Genomic DNA, 20770 nt, shown 5'->3' on the forward strand with positions numbered 1-20770 from the left:
CATGGGCAAGCCTTTTAACTTTTTGTGCCTCAGTTTCTTCATCTGTTAAATGGGACTACTACGGCACAGGGCCATTGTAAACACATGAATCAATGTGTGTGAAAGCACCTGGCCAAATGCCTGGCCCATAGCAGGCCCTCCGGAATTGGTCCTTTGCCCTTCAGCTTTCCCCTAGCCCAAGGAGGCTGTACCCCAAGCTCTGAATGACACATGTTCATTTGGTCCTGAGCCAGGCAGTGTCAGCGAAGTGACTCTAATTTTTCTGGAGCTTTTCTACTCCAGCAGAGGATCATTTTAATAAGTCCATAATAATAGACGCAGAGGTGACTCAGATCTGCAAATGAGGAGCCCTGCTGGGGAGGGGAGAGTTGGGCTCTGGGGGAGGGAAATTCGCCAGCATCTGGGTCTGACGCAGTGGCAGGCTGCTGCATGGGGAAGGGTTCCAAACAGGGGACCTTGGTTGTGTCTCCAGACTGCCCCAGGTTCCCCTCTCAGAGGCCTCAGTTTCCCCTTCTGCAAAGTGCAGGGGAATACCAAAAGACCTCCAAAATCCCTTCCAAGCTAGAGATAGGGCTCTGCTTTCTGAGCCCTGCCTCCTGCAGCAAGATTTGGAACACCCTCAGAGACGGTTCCAGATGTCTCGTCCTGGGGGATGTCCCTAGGTGAGTTCCTCTGTGACTGTACAACTGCCCACCCCTCCCAGAGCTCACAGAGAGTCAGGCTCTCAGGCCATGGCGCTTTATTGATGCATGGTCGCAAGCACAACACAGGCGGGTGTGCCCCCAGCTCAGGGCAGACACAGGGCCAGGAGAGAGCAGAGGGCCACCCCCCACAGCAACGCAGTCAGCAGAGGGGGAAAAGGCCTGGGGGCCCATGTCCTCTCCTCCATGCCTCTCCCAGGGCCTCCAGACCTGCTCCATGCCATGGAGACAGCTGACCACACCACTCCCTGTGGCTACACAAGAGGCGACCAGCTGTCCCACCTGCGCCCTTACTGAGATATGGCCTTATTGGCCTTCTGGCCCCTTCTGTACTTCACTACAGAAATCTGGCTGTCACTGTGGGGGCTGCTGTCCTCTGCCTGACATCACCTCCACCATCCTCCCAAATAGCTAGCTGTCTCCATCCACACCTCCACCTGCCCCCTCACCCCCTTTGCTTATCCCAGGGGTCCACCCTCACCACCTTCATGACCCGTACCAAAGTAGGAGATAGGCGAAAACGCTGGGAGGCCCAGGAAGACTTCTCGAAGAACTCCCCAGGGAAGGGGCTCTCCGCCAACAGGCTCGTGGTGGGGAGCAGACAGTGCCAGTGGGCGGGGCGTGAGGTGCGGTGGCAGGGAAGCCACAGTCCAGATCACACGCAGGCACAGTGCAGTCACCGCACCGCGGCAAAGAGAGCGAGCAAAGCGCACAGTCAGGCAGGGTGCCAGGGCTCTTCGGAAACCCTGCAACTATAGTTCCACACCGGGTCCCCTCAGGGCAGGAGGCGGCCCACTTCCGGCTGAGAAGGGGTACCTCTGGGTCTCAGGGGTCTCTGTCCCCCTCCTCGACCCCAGTGGCTGCTACTGCAGACCTCAGTGCTCTGAGCAAGGGAGAAGATACGCTGGGGTATACAGCATCTCCAGACGAGAAAGGAAAAGTCCCAACAGCCCGCAACCCTCAAAGCCAAGAGGAAAAAGAGGGCCCCTTTCTAGAGGGCAGGTGGAGAAGGGGGGGTGAAGGACAGCTCTCCCCATGCAGGAAGAGGGTGCTGGGGGTCAAGGAGCAGCTGGGGGTCAGAGCGGTGCAGGAGACTATGTATAGAGGGAAAAGGGCCAGGCCTGGAGTCTGCAGCCCCCGTACCCGCACAGAGGGGAGGGGTATTCTGTGGTTGGCCCTGAGTGCGGTGGGCGGGGCTAAAGACGAGCGTCCGGCCGCTCTCTGCAGCGCCTCTGGGGGCGGACAAGCAACACGTGGGCTCTGGCCCGGGGTGGCTGCTCAGCTACAGCCCCCAGGCTGTAAGTTTCCATGAGACGGAGGCTGGGAAGAAGCAAGAAACAGCAGGATTGAGGAAAACCAGGAACGGGGAAATCTCCGGAAATCTACCCTCCTTCCACCAACCTACGGAGGCTAAGAAGCGTTACCAAGTCCACCCGGGGGTGAATAGGCCACGCCTACCAAAGGGACACCCTCTGTTGCCTCTAACGCCAAGGGGTGGGAAAGGGGGAGGCCGTGGCGTGGAGGGAGCGGGGGGGGGGGGGCAGGGGAGAGAAAGCCAGCTCCCTAAACCTATGCCACCCATCGCCACCCTGCCTGTCATCTCTCCCTAGCCCCCCAGCTCCCCAGGAGTCCCTAGCGGCCCACACTGATGTTGCAGGTCTTGCAGCTGGGGTCCTTCTTGGCGTCAGCAGTGGATAGGCTCATGAGCTGGTGCCCGCTGATCTCCCCTAGGGTGCCCAGGGACAGGTCAACGGGCTCCGTATAGATGATCTCCAGGATGAGGTCCTGGGCGTGGCGGAAGATCAGCTCCCCATCCTCCACGCTGCAGGTCAGGAACTTGTTGCAGGCAATGTCCAGGAGGGGCAGGCGGTCACGGCAGAAGCGGTCCCCCAGGGAGCCCTTGGGGGCCAGCACCAGGATGGCATAGTGGTAAGCTGTGTACATACAGTAGAAGTCCGCAAAGTAGAGGTTGGTGCTGGGGTTAAAGAGGCGCTGGGCGGGGATCTGGAAGCGCCAGCGGCCATAGGGGGAGTCCTGAGGAGGCTGGCCTGTGTTGAACTCTGTGTTGCAGCTGAAGAAGACGCCATGGAGCATGCCACTGGTTGGGGAGCCATGGCTGCCGCTGTTGTCCTTCAGGTAGGGCTGCAGCATGTTCCCGCAGTGGGTCCTACCCATCCCAGGGGAAAAATGCCAAAGGGAAGAGAAAATGCTGCTGGTTAGCTGGGTTGAGCCTTGGCTGCTATGTGTGGTTGAGAAAGGAGCCAGCACGGCTCCCAGCTTTCCCACCAGCTGCCGCCTCCGTCCATCGCAAATAGAACATTCCAGAATGTGAGAGCGGGGAGAGCCCTGGAGATAGGCTGATGCAACCCACTCCTTCATAGAGGAGAGGTCTGAAACTACCACTCCTCAGCTTAAAACCATTTGATGGAGCTTTCATGAAAAGCAAGGGCATCAAGATCTGGTCTTTCTGACCCCACCTCCCACCATCCCCACACCCACAAGTAACATCCTCCAGCCACACACGAACCCTGACTTTCCTGCCTCTGTGCCTTTGCAGTGCTCTTCCCTCTGCCTGGACTGCCTTTCCCACCTGTCTTCACCTGGCCCGGTAAACTCCTAATCATCCTTCCAGGCCCCGCACAGGTGTCCCCTCCTCTCCGGAATCTTCCAGGAGCATCAGGCACTCCTATTCCACAAAACTTTGACTGCCTACTGTGTGCAGACACTGAAGTTTACCCAACAATCACACGTACTTCTTACATTCCGTCTGTCTGTACTGTCCCACTGATAGACTCTCAGATTTTCAAGAGGGGGACTCTGTCCTTTATTCATCTTTACATCCTGGCACATATGGGTGCTTTCTCTCTCTTGCCTGCTTGCTGACAGAGGAGCTGGAACTGGGCCAGTGTGCTCACCATTCACCTTGCTGCCTCTCTTCTTTAGTACAAAAACCAAAGACCCCACTAGCTCCCTGCCACCCCGGGGTAGGGTGGGAGCACCCCAGTCCAGCTGAATGCAATGACAAAGACAGTAAGACTAGCAGGTTGCCCTAGCCCAGCCTTAGAATGGCATAGACTTGGAGCAGCAGGCCTGGGGGGATGGGCAGCCCCAGACAGCTTCACCCTTGTCGTGTCCTGGATGTCCCAGGTGACTGGTGACTTACTGTCTCCCTGAGCCTCAGGCTCCCCATCTGTAGGCTGGGTGGGTTGGACCAGATCATCAATTGGATCAAATATTTTTGGACTACAGAGCCCCTCTCTTTCCCAAAGGATATTATACATAGGCAGTCGATAGGCAATGAAATTGAAGCTGCTTCAGTTGAACGACAGGTGTGGGGCCCACCAAGCCTCCCCCTGATTTCCCCTATGACCCCTCATTACCCCCCTAAAATGCCCTGCAACACCTCCCTGGAGACTCCAGGCTCCACAGTACACAGCTTGAAGACTAGGACCGTTCATGCACAGAATCCTCTCGCCCTGTGCTCCCCTCACCACCTTCCCCTAGGACCCAGGGCCTGAATTGGAAAGAGAGCTGACTCTTGGCATCAGAACCCAGTGAAAGGAACTGTCCCAAAGAAAGAGCAAACCCAAGATCTTGTTCACCCAGGCCAGATACCATGGTTCCCCCATGCAGCCCCAACCCGAGAGCCCTTTCCTTCCCTGGAGCCCAGTCCTCAGCAGCCAGCCTGGGGTAAGAGATCATAGGGTCTCCTTAGGAGGGGCTGGCAGTGACAAGGTAGGCATGACGTGAGACAGCCAGCACCCTCCAGGCAAAACAGAGGCGGGATGGAAAGCAAGACCGGGGCCCTGCCGGGGGCCACGCTGTACCTGGCATGTTGGAAGTACTCCTTGTGGTGGTTGCGGTAGAAGACAGAGAAGCGGAGCATGCGGCCTGCGATCTGCTCGGCCTTCTCCTGCAGCTGCGCCAGGTGCTCCTTGGCGTAATCTGCAAGAGTCCCAGCTGGTAAGCCCAGGGTCAGGCTGGGTATCACAGCCTCACCCCTCCCCCACACTCGCCCACTGCACTCGGAGTATGTCAGCCCACCCCTGTCCTCAGAGTAACAGGGGACACCAAATAGTCACAGCACCTTGGACCACATAGGAGCAGGCCAGGGGGCCCATCTGGGAACATGGACAGCTGGATGCTGTTTGTCCTCATCACCTCTGCCCTCCCATTGCCAGAGGCTCAGGCTCGCTGAGTCCAAAAGGGGCAGGGGCTGCCCAGTTACAAAGTCATACCAGGGGGCCCAGGAGCTGTGATCTCTGGCCATGCTCATGTGAAGAGGAGTCCTGGGGCCCAGGCAGAGCTGCTGCCAACCAAGACAGGGCCTTTGTACAGATTAGAAAAAGGTGCCCTTTCCTCCTTTGTAGATGCAGCCTTGGCCAGGGTGCTAGGTTTGGCAAGAAGAGTGGGGACTGGACCTCAGCCATCCCCAGCTCCCCAGTTTGAATTAAACTCCCACTGCGGGTGGGGCTCTGGGGTAAACCAAGGGGCTTTCCCCACAGGGAGCAAGAGCACCCCAGAGTGGGGCTTTACAGCCAAGCTAAGGAAAAGCACTGCTTGAAAGAGAATGGCAAGTCAAGGAGACTTAGGGCACGGGCCCTGGCAGAGGATGGAGCCAGCCGCCTCAAAAGCCTGGGGCTAAGAATATTCCCTGCCCTTTCTGTGTGACAGAGAGAGATCTGGAGCAGTTCTCACTGTGGACACCAAAAGAGTGGACTATTTGTGGGGCAGATCCCGGGTCATCCAAAACCAGGTGGGGACACATAAGCCTGGTGCTTATTCGTGCTGGAATTTGCCAACGAAATTCTGCTAAGAGGGTTTGCAGGACCCCTGAATAGGGGTCATGTTCCCCGGCTAAGTGGAGACTCGAGATGAGCAAATGGGATTATTATTATTATTCCTACTCACTGACTGTCCATTAGCGGATGACGGATAAACAAGGTGCGGTCTACGTATACAACGGGCTATTATTCTGTCTTAAAAAGGAAGGACGTTCTGACACGTGCTCAATACGGATGAACCAAACTTGAGGACAGGATGCTGAGTAAAATGACAGAGCCAACGCTCCAGTCCCAGAAGGACAAATGCTGCATGATTCCCCTCACAGGAGATACCAAGAATAGTCATAGCTACAGAAGACACAGAGTGAAATGGTGGTTGCCAGGGGCTGAAGTGAGGAGGGAAGGGGACCTGTCATGTAGAGTGTATAGGGTTTCAATCTGGGAAGATGAAAATGATCTGGAGATTGGTCGCACAACCACTGTGAATGGACTTAATGCCACCGACCCACACACTTAACTGGTTGAAACGGGAGACTCTGTGTTATGTATATTTTACCGCAATTCAGAACAGTATGTTTGCCCCGAGCCAGAGAAGGTCATCCCCATATGGAAGTGGTTTTGCCAACACGACTAGGAGCCCTGACGTCTGCCTCCTGTGTCAGACCACAGGCTTGTCGGGGGCAGGCGTGGTGGGTCTCGTCCATGGGGGCCGCCCTGTCGGCCAAAGCCCGGTGCCCTCAGGAAGTGTTCATAAGCGGCTGCAGGGCTAAGTCACAGCCCCCTCCTGACCCTAACTAAGCCTGATGTGTCAAAGCAGCGGGGGAGCAGGGCCTCACCCCCGGTGCAGAACTCGACCGTCTCGCTCCAGCCAGATACCAGGTACTCCCCGTCACTCTGCTTCACTGCCGTCTGCACAGCCACGCTGTACTCCGTGCGGGGGCTCAGGAACCAGTGGCCTCTCACGGTCATGGGCAGTGGCACGGCCTTGGCCACAAGCTTGGTGGGGACATCCTGAGAAATGGGATGCAGAGAGCCTAGAGTCAAAGAGGGGGTCACTCCCAACCTTGGCATTCCACCAGGCCTCATGCTCCCCAGCCAGCCCCTAGGCTGCCTGAGGAGGGCCAAAATCTCCATGATTCAATGGCTCGGTGCCCTGGCCACCATTTTCCTGCAGAAGCAAGCAATGGCCATTGGAAAGGCCATACAGATAACCCCCAGCCTCCACCCCTCATAATGGCCCCCTGATGCCCGTTCTCTTGGGAGCTAAGGAGAAAGGCCACGGGAGTGGAGGCCGAAAAGTTGAGGACGTTGAGACCTCCGTTTTCGAGGGAGACTTTGAGAGCTCCGCACACCGCAGTGCCGTCTCCACGGCAACAGCAAATGCTGAGAGCCAGGGAGGAAGGGAAAATATGCTTTATTCTTTGTGGGGGGGAAGGGATAAGGGGGTGGTGTTGAACATTCACGTCACCGTGGCAACTGGCCTGCCAAAAGACACCCAGATCGGGAGAGCCAGTTCCAAAGAGAGAGAGGGTGAGTAACCCACATGATGCAGTCGTCGTGGGAACCAGCTCCTTCCCACCTCACTCTTCCCCTTCCCCTCTACCAGCGTGAGAAGATGGGAGCCTTCCTCCCACCCACCCCCACACTGGCTTTAACCCAGGGAAAGGACACCCCAGTCAGCGGAGGACTCTGCCATGTTGCTCTCCTCAACCCAGCCACCAGTAGGCCAGAGGGCCGGGGGCTGAGAGGATCACAGCAGTCTAAGAGGGGTCAGTGAGGACCAAGCAAAGAGCCCCAGTCCTCCCATGGCCCGTGTCGCCCACACAGTCAACAACAAAGCTGCTTCCTGAGTCAGCGGCTTTGTCATTCCCTGAGACACCAGCCCCAGGTGTGGTGTCTGTGGCCCCCCTCAGGTTTTCCCACCCCGTCTGAAGGCCCAGTCGTGAGGCTGATCATGGTGTTCACGGTAGCTGGGCCCCAAGCCAGACACCATGCAAACATTACCTCACGGAAGCCTCTCACAGGCCAGTGGCGGCTGGCATTATTATTCCCTTTTTACCAGTGAAGGGACTTGGGCTCAATGAGGCTAAATAACTTTCCTAAGTTTCCACACTGAGAAGAGCCTGGGTTTGAACCAGGCCTGTCTGACTCCCGACGATCACCACACAGCACTCCATTACCCTGCCTCCTTCAAGGAGGGGTATGAGCGAGAGGCCCTCTGGGCACCCTCTACTCACCCGGTGCTTGAACTTGTTGGAGTTCTTGTTCTCCTTCTTGTTAAGGTCAATGAAGTAATGGGTGACCCTCTCCAGGTCACTGTTCTCCATGGCCCAGGAGATGCGGAAGGAGTCACAGGTGATGTTGTTGACCTCAATGCTGTGGGGCGTGGACAGCAGCTCCATGCTCCCCTCTGGCTTGGCTCCTGTGGGGACTGAGGGGAGAGGAAGAATTAGCCCCTTCTTCCCCACCAGAGTTTTCTGGAATGTCTCATTCCCAACATGCTTTGCAAACTGGAACCTTGGGAATCCATTGACTGCACCCGCCTCATTGCATCAGATGGGAAGAGTGCATGGGAAGATAGAGGGGTAGGACCAAGGGTGGGATGGGGTGTCCCCCCTGGGGGGGGCTCTTGGCTCTCCTCAGAGGGGTCTGCAGAGCAGACGGCACCTGACAGGTGGCCGAGGCAGTGGGAATGCTGCAAACGCCGACAGGACAGATTCGCAGCAGATGGAACCGAGGGGGGGGCCCTCAGCCAGCAGGCGTGAAAAGAGAAGGGGGTGGGGGTGGAGAGAACTGTATGAGGCGGTATAGGAGAGACAGGAAGCACCCACTAAGGAGACCAGCGTGAGGGTTGAGGTGGGCAGAGGGCCCCAGTAGCCACCAAGAGGCCAAGGGTGCCAGGCCGCTCGGGCTCAGACCTCCCTGCTCCCTCAGGGTGACTCAGGGAGGGTTGCCAAGATCCAAGGCTGGGAGTCCAAGCACCACGGAGATGCACATGGATATACCAGTGGCGGGAGGGGCCAGCACCGGCCATAGCTCTTTTTCCGCCCCCAACTTTTCAACTGTCACTCTTTCCTCTCAGCTGATCCTTTGTTGCTCGACTTGTTTAAATAATTTGTTTTACCTTTACCATCCACGACAGGCCGATCTGTGGTGATAATTGCCCAAGTATCTTCTCAAGCAAGCCTCACCATAGGTAAGTACTATTATTATCCCCATTTTACAGATGGGTTCACTGAGGTTGGGGGGATACTGAGATGCCAGAGGTCATGCAGCTAGGAAGTGATTTGAACTCACATCTGACTCCAGAGCCCAAACTCTTAGTCATTGAGCTAAGGTTGTGTCCCCTTGTGTGTGTGTGTGTGTGTGTGTGTGAGAGAGAGAGATGTGTGTGATGTGCATGGCATGTGTATATGCGTCGGTGCACATGGTTTTACTGTTATCTTTCTTCTTCTGTCTTTCCCTTTCGAGTAACTACATTTTCTCTCATCTTCCTCTTCTCTCACCCCTTTGCTTCCACCCGGGCTGCTGCTTCAGGGATCAGAGGACCACACCACTGGCGCTCACCTGTGCTTTAGCTAGCAAGAGCTAATGCTGGCCTTGACTGTGGCCTGGCTCATGAGCTCTGGGGAACAGGGTGGGAAGGGAGAGGGGCAGGGAGATGGGCGGGACTGTCTCTGGGACAAGAACATGAACGTGGGTTGGACTTGCCTCCGGCCATTTGCTTAGTGCCCAGTGGAGCTCATGCCTTCCCGGTTCCTTCTAAAGTCCCATCCCAGCACACCTCAGGTTTCTGGAATGTTGTTTCCTTTTCTCCCCTTCTGCTGCTTCTCCTCTTTTTCCCCAGGTGCTAAGGGTGAGGGTACCTCGTGCCTTCAAAAGCAGGTACTTCTATTTATAGCTTCCAGAAGATCCAACCCACACTTGCCTGTCAGTTAAAGCCTGTTGTGGAGCCTGGTGGGCTAAATTCATCCGTGGGCGCCTGAGTGGCAGGCACAGAGGGAAGGATATGGGTGATGGCTTTTACCTGTTCCAGGATGCTCCCTGAGCCTGAGTTTCATCTTGGGTTCCTACTCTAAGCCTACCTGTCATGAAGTTCAGCCACACGTCGGTGGCTTGTGCTCAGGGAGTCCTGTGATAAACAAGCATGGGGGTGTACCAGGTCCATCCCAAAATAAAGCAGGATAGGATTGTGAAACAACTGTGTAATAAACCAGTTTATAATTCATGGGGACAGATGTGGAGACTTGGGGATTTGGTATGCTCTGGGCTCCCAGTGAGGAGCTTCCCAGGGAGACACACGTATGCACACAGACACACACACAGATACACACACACACACACCAACACAGACACACTCCTACCCCACAGAGGGCCTGAGTGACCACTTCCCACCCACAGCAGATTCAGTCTCTGCCTACCTCACAGGTGGGCACCTATTTCTGCCTCAGTACTCCTCTCCTCAGACTCTCCACCAGAGAGAGGGGCAGCCATTTTGGGGGGGTGCAGACTCCAGGAGCTGGCTCATCGTTTCCTTTCTACAGTTCTAGCAGCGCTGAGATTACTCCCCCTGTGCTAGCCTGGGAGAGTGGTCGTGAGTGACACTTGGGAGAACAGCAAAGCCAGGGTGGACCGAGAGTGGGTGTGAGCCCCAGTTCTCCAAGTCCAGGTGCCTGGGGAACGTCAGGGTGTGAGGGACAGGTTGAGACAGCACCTGAGAAACACCCACACTGCCAAGACAAGCATTTACACACCCACACACAGGCAGGCCCATGAGTGCACACACATACACGCACGCACACACATGCGCCGAATGTGCCCACCCACACCTGCCACACAAGGGCTCCCCACACCTCCTCAGACAGCCTCGCTCCCACACACTCACCTATGCACTCAGGTGCCTCCGCCACCTTCCACAGTCTAAGAATGTCCCTCAGTTTTCCCTCTACGAGCTGTCACACCTCCACCCAGACCCACACATGTTGAAGTCCACAGGCTCACACACGCACCTATGCATGCACACCTAGTTGCAAGCCATATTTGGGAAAAAAAAGAAAGCCACAGGCGCCAACAGGCACCTGTGCTTCCTCCACGCAAGGCACGCAACTCACACGCCGGCTTGCACACACACATGCACACTCACACACGTGTCCACCCCCGCCCAAATCCCGGTAGCCTCTCTCAAATCTTCTCCAGGCTCAGAGAGCCAGACTTTGAAAATCTGGTTTGTCCCTAGCCACACTCTGCCAGCCCCGATCCTCCACATGCCAACAGGTTTGCACAGCTACGTGGGTCTGCGCATAGACAGTGGCTTCTGCCCACAACTCTCCACCTACCTACCCCTTTCTGCTCCAGAGTTGCCCCTCCCCACATAGAAACCCTTTAGTTACATGCAATCCCTTCCTCACCATGTCCTCCCACACACATGACAAGGATATGTCCACTCCATAAATACACCGCCTCACACTGCCCCCACCCCCGGAACCCAGAGGCTACTTAGAGAAGTGAGCCCCCACACACGTAGCTCACGTGTACAAGAAACATATGTCCCTAAACAGGCCCCCCAGCGGCAGAAGCCCACAGGAGAGCAGAAGTGCGTGCATACAGAACTATCTACGCAAGCAAACCTCCAGTCTCCTCGCAAGCATGCCTACGTGCCGTACACACAGACAGCCCTTGCCCATGCCCTTCCAGAAAAGCCCCCCACCGGCCAGGGGGGACATTGACCCCCACCCCGCTGTCCCTGTTGGCATAGCTGACTGCAGCAGAATGGTCACGGGGTGACTGACTGTGGTGCCCCAGGGGACTGGATCCAGCTGTTAATCCCTTTGCCAAGGCCCTGGGGGACGGGGGACGGGGGACAAGGTCGTTGGCCCTGGCGATCTAGGTGGGCATCGTGGACGGTGGCAGGCCCCTGGTGCCCCCAGCTCCTAGCCCCTTGCCACCTGAGTCGCTCTCAGAATTGACAGAGGGATGCTCTGGGGAGGACGTGCACTCACCTGGCTCCACCGGGCTCTGCGGAGGAAGACCTGGAAGGGAGGGAAGGGAGAGACCTCTGTGTGGACGTGCTCTCCCCAGGGAGAGGGGCAGCGGCGACGCCTGGGTCACAGGCAGTGGCGCTCGCTTGCTCCTCTCGCTCTTCTCGCTCCTCTGGAGGCTGCCAAAGAGGCTTCTTCCATGCCCCGCAGGCAGCTCCCTCCTGGCTCTGCAGCGCACGCAGGCTGCTGCCCCCAGAGAGGCGATGTTCCCAGCCGAGTGCAAGGAAAGGCAAGAGCGAAATCAAAGCAGCCGTGGAGGAGAGAGAGAGAGAGAGAGAGGCAGAGAAGGCGAGAAAGAACGAGAGAGCCAGACCGAATCTGGCTCCACCAATGGGATCAGTGGCTGCCCAGCGTCAGGTGACAATAAGCAAGCTTGGTCCCCGCTCCCTGGGCTGGTGGGAGGGGAAAGGGCAGAGGGTCTCCCAGGAAGTTCCGCTGATGTCCTCAGACACAGCAGCGGTGGCTGCCACTTTTCCCCTGTTCTTGCAGGACAAGCTGCCCTCAGAAGTCTCTCTAACATACCTCGACTTGGAAATCTCTCACTTAAATGCAGCCCCCAAACTTTAGGATGCTGGGAGAGGGGTGAGGCTGAGCCCAGAGGCTTTGGAGTCCCCAGACAAGGATTCTGAGTCGGGGAAGGGAAGGGGAGCTATGACGGGAAAGGGTCCAGACGGGGTATGGGAGTTCGGTCTTCAGTCTGGATTCTCTCCTCGGGGACTCTGGCTGACCCATGGCTCCATTTTCTTACCAAAGCTATCACAAGATGTTAGACCTGCTGACGATCCTGGATCGTCTAGGGAGAGTCCTCTGGCTGCTCAGATGTCCCCAGGGAAAGGGATGAGAAAGAGAGAGAGAGAGAGAGAGAGAGAGAGAGAGAGGTTGTGGAGCAGAGAAGGGTGTGCAGAGGCAAGAAAGTGGGGGTGGGAAGAACACACAGAGAGCTTGGAGTGTTCTCATCCCAACCAACCGTCTGGGCTTGGGAGAATACTATCAGCTTTCTTATTGACAGGAGGCTTTTCCACCACCACATGAAAACCCCAGGGATGCAGCTGTGAAGAGCACTCAAGGAAATTTGAATCAAACAACCAACAGTGACAAAGAGTATGCACAGTGTGGAAAAGCACGGACTTTACAGTCAGATATGGTTAAAATTCCTGTTCTATCATTTTCTAGCTGGGTGATCTTGGACAAGTTCCTCAACCTCTCAGAGCTTCAATTTCTTCATCTGCCGAGTGAGATAATCAATACTAAATGAGAAATTGTGTAAATCACTCAGCTGTGGGGCTGGTACACAAGAAGGGCCCAGTGACCCATCAGAACTGTTGTCATTGCCATCATTATTACTCGTGTCTGCCTGCAAGGAGCCCATGGTCTTTTGTTGAGGGCGGGGGGAGGTGGACATAGAGAATAAGAAATATACAACTAAATTGCAGGGTACAGATAGGGATTCAGAGAAGGAGGAGTCAAAACTAGCTTGAGTCCAGGCAGAGCACAGCCAAGAGGGGACCGTGGAAGCAGGAGTGTGGTGGGGGGTGGGGAGGGCTTGGGGCAGGAGCCAGGGACAGACCTCTCAGCTCCTGCCTGAGGGCTCAGTGTGCCATAGAAGGCATGAACTGAATGCAAGGGACACTCACCAAGAGGGACTTGGGGGCTGCGGACATCAGCAGGCAGCAAAGTTTAGAGGAGGTGACAGTGGACAGAATGTGAAAATTTTACAGAGAACAAGGACAAGCAGACGCCAATCCTTCCCTGGGTGGGTGTGGAGAACCCAAGCAAGTCTGGTCAGATCCTGAACCACAGAATGCAGTGTGGTGCAGTACACTGAGACAGGATTAAGCACTGCCTCAGCCAAACATACCTAGGTCCCACCCCTCGCACACCTACATTGAAATGTCGCAATTCTGAAGGGGTGCAAAACGTAATCTCCTGGTTATGGCCAGCGCCAGACATCTGGACCCAAACCTGGCACCACAACTACCTTCAGGGGTGGTGTGAGGAAAAGTCAGGTTCCCTGTGACTCAGTTTCCCTGCTTAAGAGGAAGACGTGTCCTAGCACACCTCTGCCTCCCACCTTCCCGGGATGGCACTTGGAGGGCGCATGAGATCATGTGTCCCAAGGGTGAACAGTAGCCATCTGTATGCGCTTCTTTGGAGCTGTGTGATAGCCTCCAGGGAAGCCACAGACCCCTTCAGGGCTTTTGCTGCTTCCTGTCTCTGAGGACTTCTCCTCAGATCACATGAGAGAACACATGGTAAGGAGAAAGCTTCACAACCCAAATAGAACTAACTCTGTATGAAACCAGACAACCGCCAAGATGCCCTTCTGCTGCATTTTTATTTTTAATAGCTTTTTATTACACAAGGAATCCATGATCACTATAAAAAGATGAGAAATTTTGATTTTAAAATTGAAGGGAGAATTAAAATCATTCATTTCCCCCACCGTTCAGATACATATTTTAATAACAAAAATAGAAAGCGTAAATATTGTTTTGTAACCTGCCTTTTTACCGATTTACCTGCCTCACTTACCGATACCTTTTCTGTTCATGACACAGTCTTTCTACGGTATTGTTTTAAATTGCTGAGTATCTTCTGTTGTCATATCATACACCAATCCCCTACTCTACTATGATTATTTTACATTTTCTCCATTCTAAACAACACTGCAAGGAACATTTTTACAGCAAAAACTCTGCCACACCTTAATTATATCTCCAATAAAATATTCAAAGGTATAGACCTTATTTGGATACTTGAACCATTAAAAAAAGAAAACCCTGGGTGCCTGGGTGGCTCAGTGGGTTAAGCCTCTGCTTTTGGCTCAGGTCGTGATCTCAGGGTCCTGAGATCAAGTCCCGAGTCGGGCTCCTGCTCAGCAGGGAGCCTGCTTCCCACCCCCCTTCTCTCTCTGCCTGGCTTTCTGCCTGCTTGTGATCTCTCTCTGTCAAATAAATAAATAAAATCTTAAAAAAAAAAAAAAAGAAAGAAAGAAAACCCTGTGTGACAATTGGGCAATTTGAATGCTAAGGGGGTATTTGATAGTATTTAAGAATGATACTCTGATAAAGATACTTTATGGTTATTTTTAAAAAGAATATCCTGGTGCACCTGGGTGGCTCAGTTGGTTGGGCGACTGCCTTTGGCTCCCGTCATGATCCTGGAGTCCCAGGATCAAGTCCCTCATCGGGGCTCCTTACTCGGAAGGGAGTCTGCATCTCCTTCTGACCCTCCCTGATCTCATGCTTTCTCTCTCTCTCTGTCAAATAAATAAATTAAAATTTAAAAAAATATAAAATAAAAAATAAAAATAATATCCTTCAGAGATGCATATAATATTTATGAGTGAGTAACATGGTATCCGTGACTATTTAAAAATAATCTGGAAAAAATAAAAATAATCTGGAGGGGCATGAGATGGACAGATGAAACAAGATTGGCATGGGTAGATAATTTTTGAAGCTGGGTACTTGGAGATCCAATAAGCTATCCTCTGCACTTTTGCACATGCTTGGAAGTTTCCATATTTAATATTATATCCAGGGTATGATTACAATAATAACAAAAACTATTTTATTATTATTGTTAATTTTATTATTTTATTCTTAAGCACCAAGACCCTAGGCATGGGATTCTCACCACAGCCCTGAGAGGTGGACCTTTCAACCTTATCTTAGTAGGGTTGGTGGTGGGAAATGAGACTCAGCCCATAAGACGTAAAATTTGATTCAAATTCAAGTCTGAGTACAAGGGCTGGATTCTTCATAATTGAAGGACATAGAGCAAATATAGAGTGTGAGGCAATAGAGAGAAGCTGTAAGCAAAAAAGACCTACAGTCTTAATATTGTTTGTAAATTTTATAGACTCAAGATGTTTACACGTATTTCCCCATGGTTGAGCTAAGTGTAAGGATCTCAAGAGCCAATGAATGCAGACACATCCAGACAGCTCATAAAAACCACTTTGTTCATTTACAATGTGTTGGCAGTGACAGGAAAGGGCAGTGACTGTGTGTAAGAACCGTATGGATTTCTCGGTGCTTATTTGCTTTATCATTTTGAAATTATATTAGACCTCTTACAACTCTCACTCCATTGAACTTTTTAAGTGTTTTTAGCTGTTTTTTACTTAAATATTTAACAATTTTAAGACAGGAAAAAATGCTGAATTATATTTAAGCACCCTGAAAAGCTATAGAAGAGACAGTAATGAAATACTGGAAGGGCAAAGAGAAACTTCAAGGGACAAAGCTCAAGAACAATGAAGAAAGAATCACAAGCTTTGTGAGAAGTGGAAGGGCCGATAGGATGAATCCACAAGACTGGCATAGTCACTGAACTGTACCCGAAGAGGAAGAGCACAACATAGAAGGTATGGAATACAACTGGGCACTTCATAGCGAGGTCTCAGGGACAAGACTTCGATGCTGCGGATCCAGAAACTGCCCTCATGCCTCAAAGCCTTCCCTCCACTCGCTCAGCGTTTACTTTACTTAGTGCACATAAGCAACTAGCACACAGAGAAGCTACAGAGAAGACATACGGACGTGCAATGCAAAGATGGCTTTTACCTCAACCATGCTAAACTTCAATCACTTGTATAATCCACCTGGAAACAATCCACCCTTTTTATTTCTCTAATACACATCCGGATTCGCTACTTGGTCTCAATGCAGCCTGGAATTCATTTGTTCATTCAACAAAAATTTATTGGGTGCTGACTCTATGTCAGGTATTGTTTCAGGCAGTGAGGATACTGCAGGGGAGGAGGAAAAGAAGTCTCTACTCCTAGGGCTTACTTTCTGGTGGGGAGAAGATGGAGAGGCAAATAAACTCTGGAGTCTACTAGGTCATGGCGCTGTGGAGAAAAAAAAGTCAGTAAATAGGGATAGGGAATGTCATGGGGGAGGTTACACTTTTGAATACCATCAGAGAAGGCCTTCTTGAAAAATGTGACTTTGGGATTAAAAAAAAAAAAAACAAAAAACAACCCTGGTTGAGGATGGGAGGAGAGCCATGCAGAATTCCATGGGGGGGGCGGGGCGCTCCTGGGTGGCTCAGTGGATTAAAACCTCTGCCTTTGGCTCAGGTCATGATCCCAGGGTCCTGGGGTCCGGTGCATTGGGCTGTCTGCTCAGCGGGGAGTCTGCTTCCCCCTTCCCTACCCTCTGCCTGCCTTTCTGCTTACTTGTGATCTCTGTCTGTCAGATAAATAAATAAAATCTTAAAAAAAAAAAAAGAATTCCATGGGGGAAGGGCATTTCCAGGTAGCTGGTACAGAGGCTCTGAAGAGGGAGCATCCCAGATTGATCCAGATACTGCAAGGAACCAGTGCCACTGGAGCAGAGTGAGTAACAGGCATGTGGTAGGAGTTAAGGACAGAGAGACGGTGGGCAGGTAGGTAGGTAGACAGATTATGTAGGGCTGTGTAGACCAGTCTAAACTCTCTGGTCTTTACTCTGAAATGGGAAGCCTCTAGGAAGTAGAGAGCAGAGACGTGACCTGATGCGAAATATGTTAATTATGCTATGTTGCAACTAAACTGATGGGACCCAGGTGGAAGCCGGGAGGCCAGTTAGGAGGCTATTAAAATAATCACAGCGCCCCCCCAAAATTATGGTGGCCAGACCCAGGGTGGCATGTCAGTGAATGTGATGAGAAGTGGTAAGATTCTGGATATATCTGGAAAAGCTGATGCCCTGGAGGCATCACATGAGAGAAAGACAGGAGTGAAGAATAACTGCAAAATTTTGACTTGAGGGGCGCCTGGGTGGCTCAGTGGGTTAAGCCGCTGCCTTCGGCTCAGGTCATGATCTCAGGGTCCTGGGATCGAGTCCCGCATCGGGCTCTCTGCTCAGCAAGAGGCCTGCTTCCTTCTCTCTCTCTGCCTGCCTCTCTGTCTACTTGTGATCTCTCTCTGTCAAATAAATAAATAAAATCTTTAAAAAAAAATTTTTTTGACTTGAGGGGCGCCTGGGTGGCTCAGTCGTTAAGCGTCCGCTTTCGGCTCAGGTCATGATCCCAGGGTCCAGGGGTCGAGTCCCACATCGGGCTCCGTGCTCGCCAGGAAGCCTGGTTCTCCCTCTTCCACTCCCCCTGCTTGTGATCTCCCTCTTGCTGTCAAATTAATAAATAAAATCTTAATTTTTTTTTTTTTTTTACTTGAGCAGCCTGAGGGATGCCACGTACTGAGATGGGGAACATTTCAAAGTAGTTTGAGGAGGGAGATCAAAAGTTTGGATGTGGACATAGGTTTGAGATGCCTTGTAGACATCAAAGTGGAAGTGGGGGATAGGCAGAAATACACATCTGGTGTTCAGAGAGGTCCGTATTGAGATAGGCACCGAGGATTATCATCATTCAGCACAGGGTTTGAAGCCGAGAAACTGAACAGGGCCAAAGGAGTTAGTATAGAGAAAAAATGGAAGAGTTCTGAGGACTGAATCCAAGGGCTCTCCAAAGTGTCAAGGTCAAGGAGACGAGGAGGAACCAGCAAATAATGGCCTGCAAAATGATGCAAACAAATCAGGAGAAATTACTCAGAGAGAACATGTAATGGCTTGAGCTTGGATAGCATTTTCATACCACACATTCCTTTTCTTCTACTGATACATATTCAAAACAATTCCCTATTCATTTAGTATTCCCAATGCCCAACAAGAGTTCACAGAAACAGTTTTTTTACAGAATCTGTTTACATCTTCTGAATTCTGCATTTGGGAACCAACAACAGCAACAACAAACTGTATTTGCTCTTAAGAATTTATTAATTTCGGGGCGCCTGGGTGGCTCAGTGGGTTGGGCCGCTGCCTTCGGCTCGGGTCATGATCTCGGGGTCCTGGGATCGAGTCCCGCATCGGGCTCTCTGCTCAGCGAGAAGCCTGCTTCCCTCTCTCTCTCTCTGCCTGCCTCTCTGTCTGCTTGTGATCTCTCTCTGTCAAATAAATAAATAAAATCTTAAAAAAAAAAAGAATTTATTAATTTCATTAATCAATGAAACAACAATAAGATGATCACCTTTACTATGAATATGTAGAAACAAACTGTTACTAATGACAATTAAAAACTGCTAGAATCACAGATGTGATGACATGGGGTTCAGCTAGTAAGGATTTACTAGTTTCTTTTGAGACTAGATGAAAGAATATAGCCTTTGGAAGAAAACAGAGAAGGAGGTGTTAGAGCAAGTAAAGAAAGAAAAGAGAATAGTGTGGGGCATCTAGGTGTCTCAGTCGGGTAAGCCTCTGACTCTTGATTTCAGGTCAGGTCATGATCTCAAGGTCATGAGATTGAGCCCTGTGCCAAGCCTGCAGCTCTGCCCTTAGCAAGGAGTCTGCTGGACGTTCTCTCTCTCCCTCCCCCACCTCACCTCCTCAACCCAACGTGGGTGCACATTGTCTCTCTCTCTCTAGAAAAAGAAGAAGTAGAAGTAGAGGAAGAAGAAGATGAAAGAAAGGAGAATGGTGCCAAAGGTATATTAGCCTAATTAGAGGGAACACAGGAGAATGTTCTTAATGGGAAATTATAGTAATTGTTGTTAGGAAGCAAGCCCCAAAATGTTAAAGATGGAAGTCTTGATTTAAGTCTTCTCTCCTCTTGTCCTGTTGGGGTGAAAAATTTTGCAGAAATCCAATCAGCATTGCAGGAAGGAAACTGGTTTCCTGGTTAACAGGAAACTGGTTAAAGACATTATGGTGCAAGACAACAATGTGGAGTACTATTTAGCCATTAAAAATGATAATTTAAAAGAATATTCAGTAACTCAAAAATATTTATAGTATATTGTTAGGAGAAACAAAAGCAGATTATTGAACATTGTGTAAAACATCTCAATTTTTAAAAAGCCACATGCCTAGGAAAACAATTTCAAGCATGTAATGGATGACTTTCATTTGCTTCTGGGTGTTTGTTAAAATTTTCCAAATTTTCTATAATGAATAGGTATCTTTGTAAAGAACAAAACCGTTTCATGTGTGTTCATAGGGGCTTTATTTATAATAGAGCCAAAAACTGGAAACAACCCGGATGTCCTTCAAAGAACAAATGGTTAAACAAACCATGGATACTTAGTAATAAAAAGGGATGAACTAGTGATACATTCAACAATTTGGATCATCTCAAGGGAATTAGGCTGAGTGAAAAAAGCCATCCCAAGAAGTCACATATTGTATGATTCCATTTTTGAACGAGTTCCACTTCTGAAATAACAAAAGTATGAAAGTGAAGAACAGATTAGTGGTTACCAGGGGTGGGCGGAAAGAGGGAGGTGTGGCTATAAAAAGACAACTAAAAGAGATCTTTGCATTGATGGAAATGTTTTATATTTCTAATGTATCAATGTCAATATTCTGGTTGTGATATTGTACTATAGTTTTAGGATATGTTTCTACTGGAAAAAAATTGAGATCTCTGTATTACTTCTTAAAACCACATGTGCATCTGGGGCACCTGGGTGACAGTCTGTTAAGCATCTGACTCCTGGTTTCCGCTCAGATCATGAGCTCAGGATCATGAGATAAAGCCCAGTGTGGGGGTCAGTGCGCTCAGCTCAGCGTGGAGTCTGCTTGAGATTTTTCTCTCCCTCTCTCTCCCTGCTCACCCTCTCTTTCTCGCTCTAAAAAAAAAAAAAAAAACCTTGCATGTGATCTATTTTCTCAAAAATTTTACTTAAAAAATAAAGTACATCTTCTCTTGGCCAGTTATCACAAGTCTGAAAAGTTGTCCTAGGGATATAATCCAAAAGAAGAAAAAACCTTAAATGCACCAGATGTTCACTACAGCGTTATTTACAGCAGCAGTGGGGGAAAACAATCTAAGTGTCCAAATAGGAAAATAGGCAAATTATGACATAGACTCAAGAATTACTCATTTGATGCAGCAACAGAGAAATGTTATTTCAAAAGGGGGGATTCAAAATTGTGGTACAATATGACAACTCTACAAGGGGATTGCAATATATTACAAAAGTTTTAATAGTAGTATTCTATGTGGAGTTGTAGCAGAAATATTTTCCTCCCCTCAAACTCTCGGCAATGTTACCTGGTTTTTACATGGTTTGGGATTACGGAGAACAGTAAAGGCATTTTTAATGTTAAATTACAAATGCCGCAGTCACCATGAAAGTTCTTTAAATTCGTCCCTCCCAATGGAACAAACTTCGTTTTTCGGGTTCAGGGCTTGGAACGTGGGTGCGCGCAAAGGTAAGCAGTCAGGAGCCCAGGGCGGGTGCCCCAGCGCTGCGCCCACA

General features: G+C 51.1%; 1 protein-coding gene across 1 annotated transcript; it reads right to left on the reverse strand.

Moving 5' to 3' along the window:
* Positions 1–722: 722 nt before the first annotated feature.
* Positions 723–11791, reverse strand: PHYHIP (phytanoyl-CoA 2-hydroxylase interacting protein). Its single transcript, XM_047717320.1, has 5 exons — positions 11485–11791; positions 7723–7916; positions 6322–6496; positions 4529–4646; positions 723–2868 (listed from the first exon to the last, which is right to left on the reverse strand). The coding sequence occupies exons 2-5, from the start codon at positions 7885–7887 to the stop codon at positions 2334–2336; spliced, it is 993 nt and encodes a 330-aa protein (XP_047573276.1). The 5' UTR covers positions 7888–7916; positions 11485–11791; the 3' UTR covers positions 723–2333.
* Positions 11792–20770: the final 8979 nt, after the last annotated feature.

The sequence above is a fragment of the Lutra lutra genome, chromosome 2, assembly GCF_902655055.1.
Source record: "Lutra lutra chromosome 2, mLutLut1.2, whole genome shotgun sequence".
Classification (NCBI taxonomy): domain Eukaryota; kingdom Metazoa; phylum Chordata; class Mammalia; order Carnivora; family Mustelidae; genus Lutra; species Lutra lutra.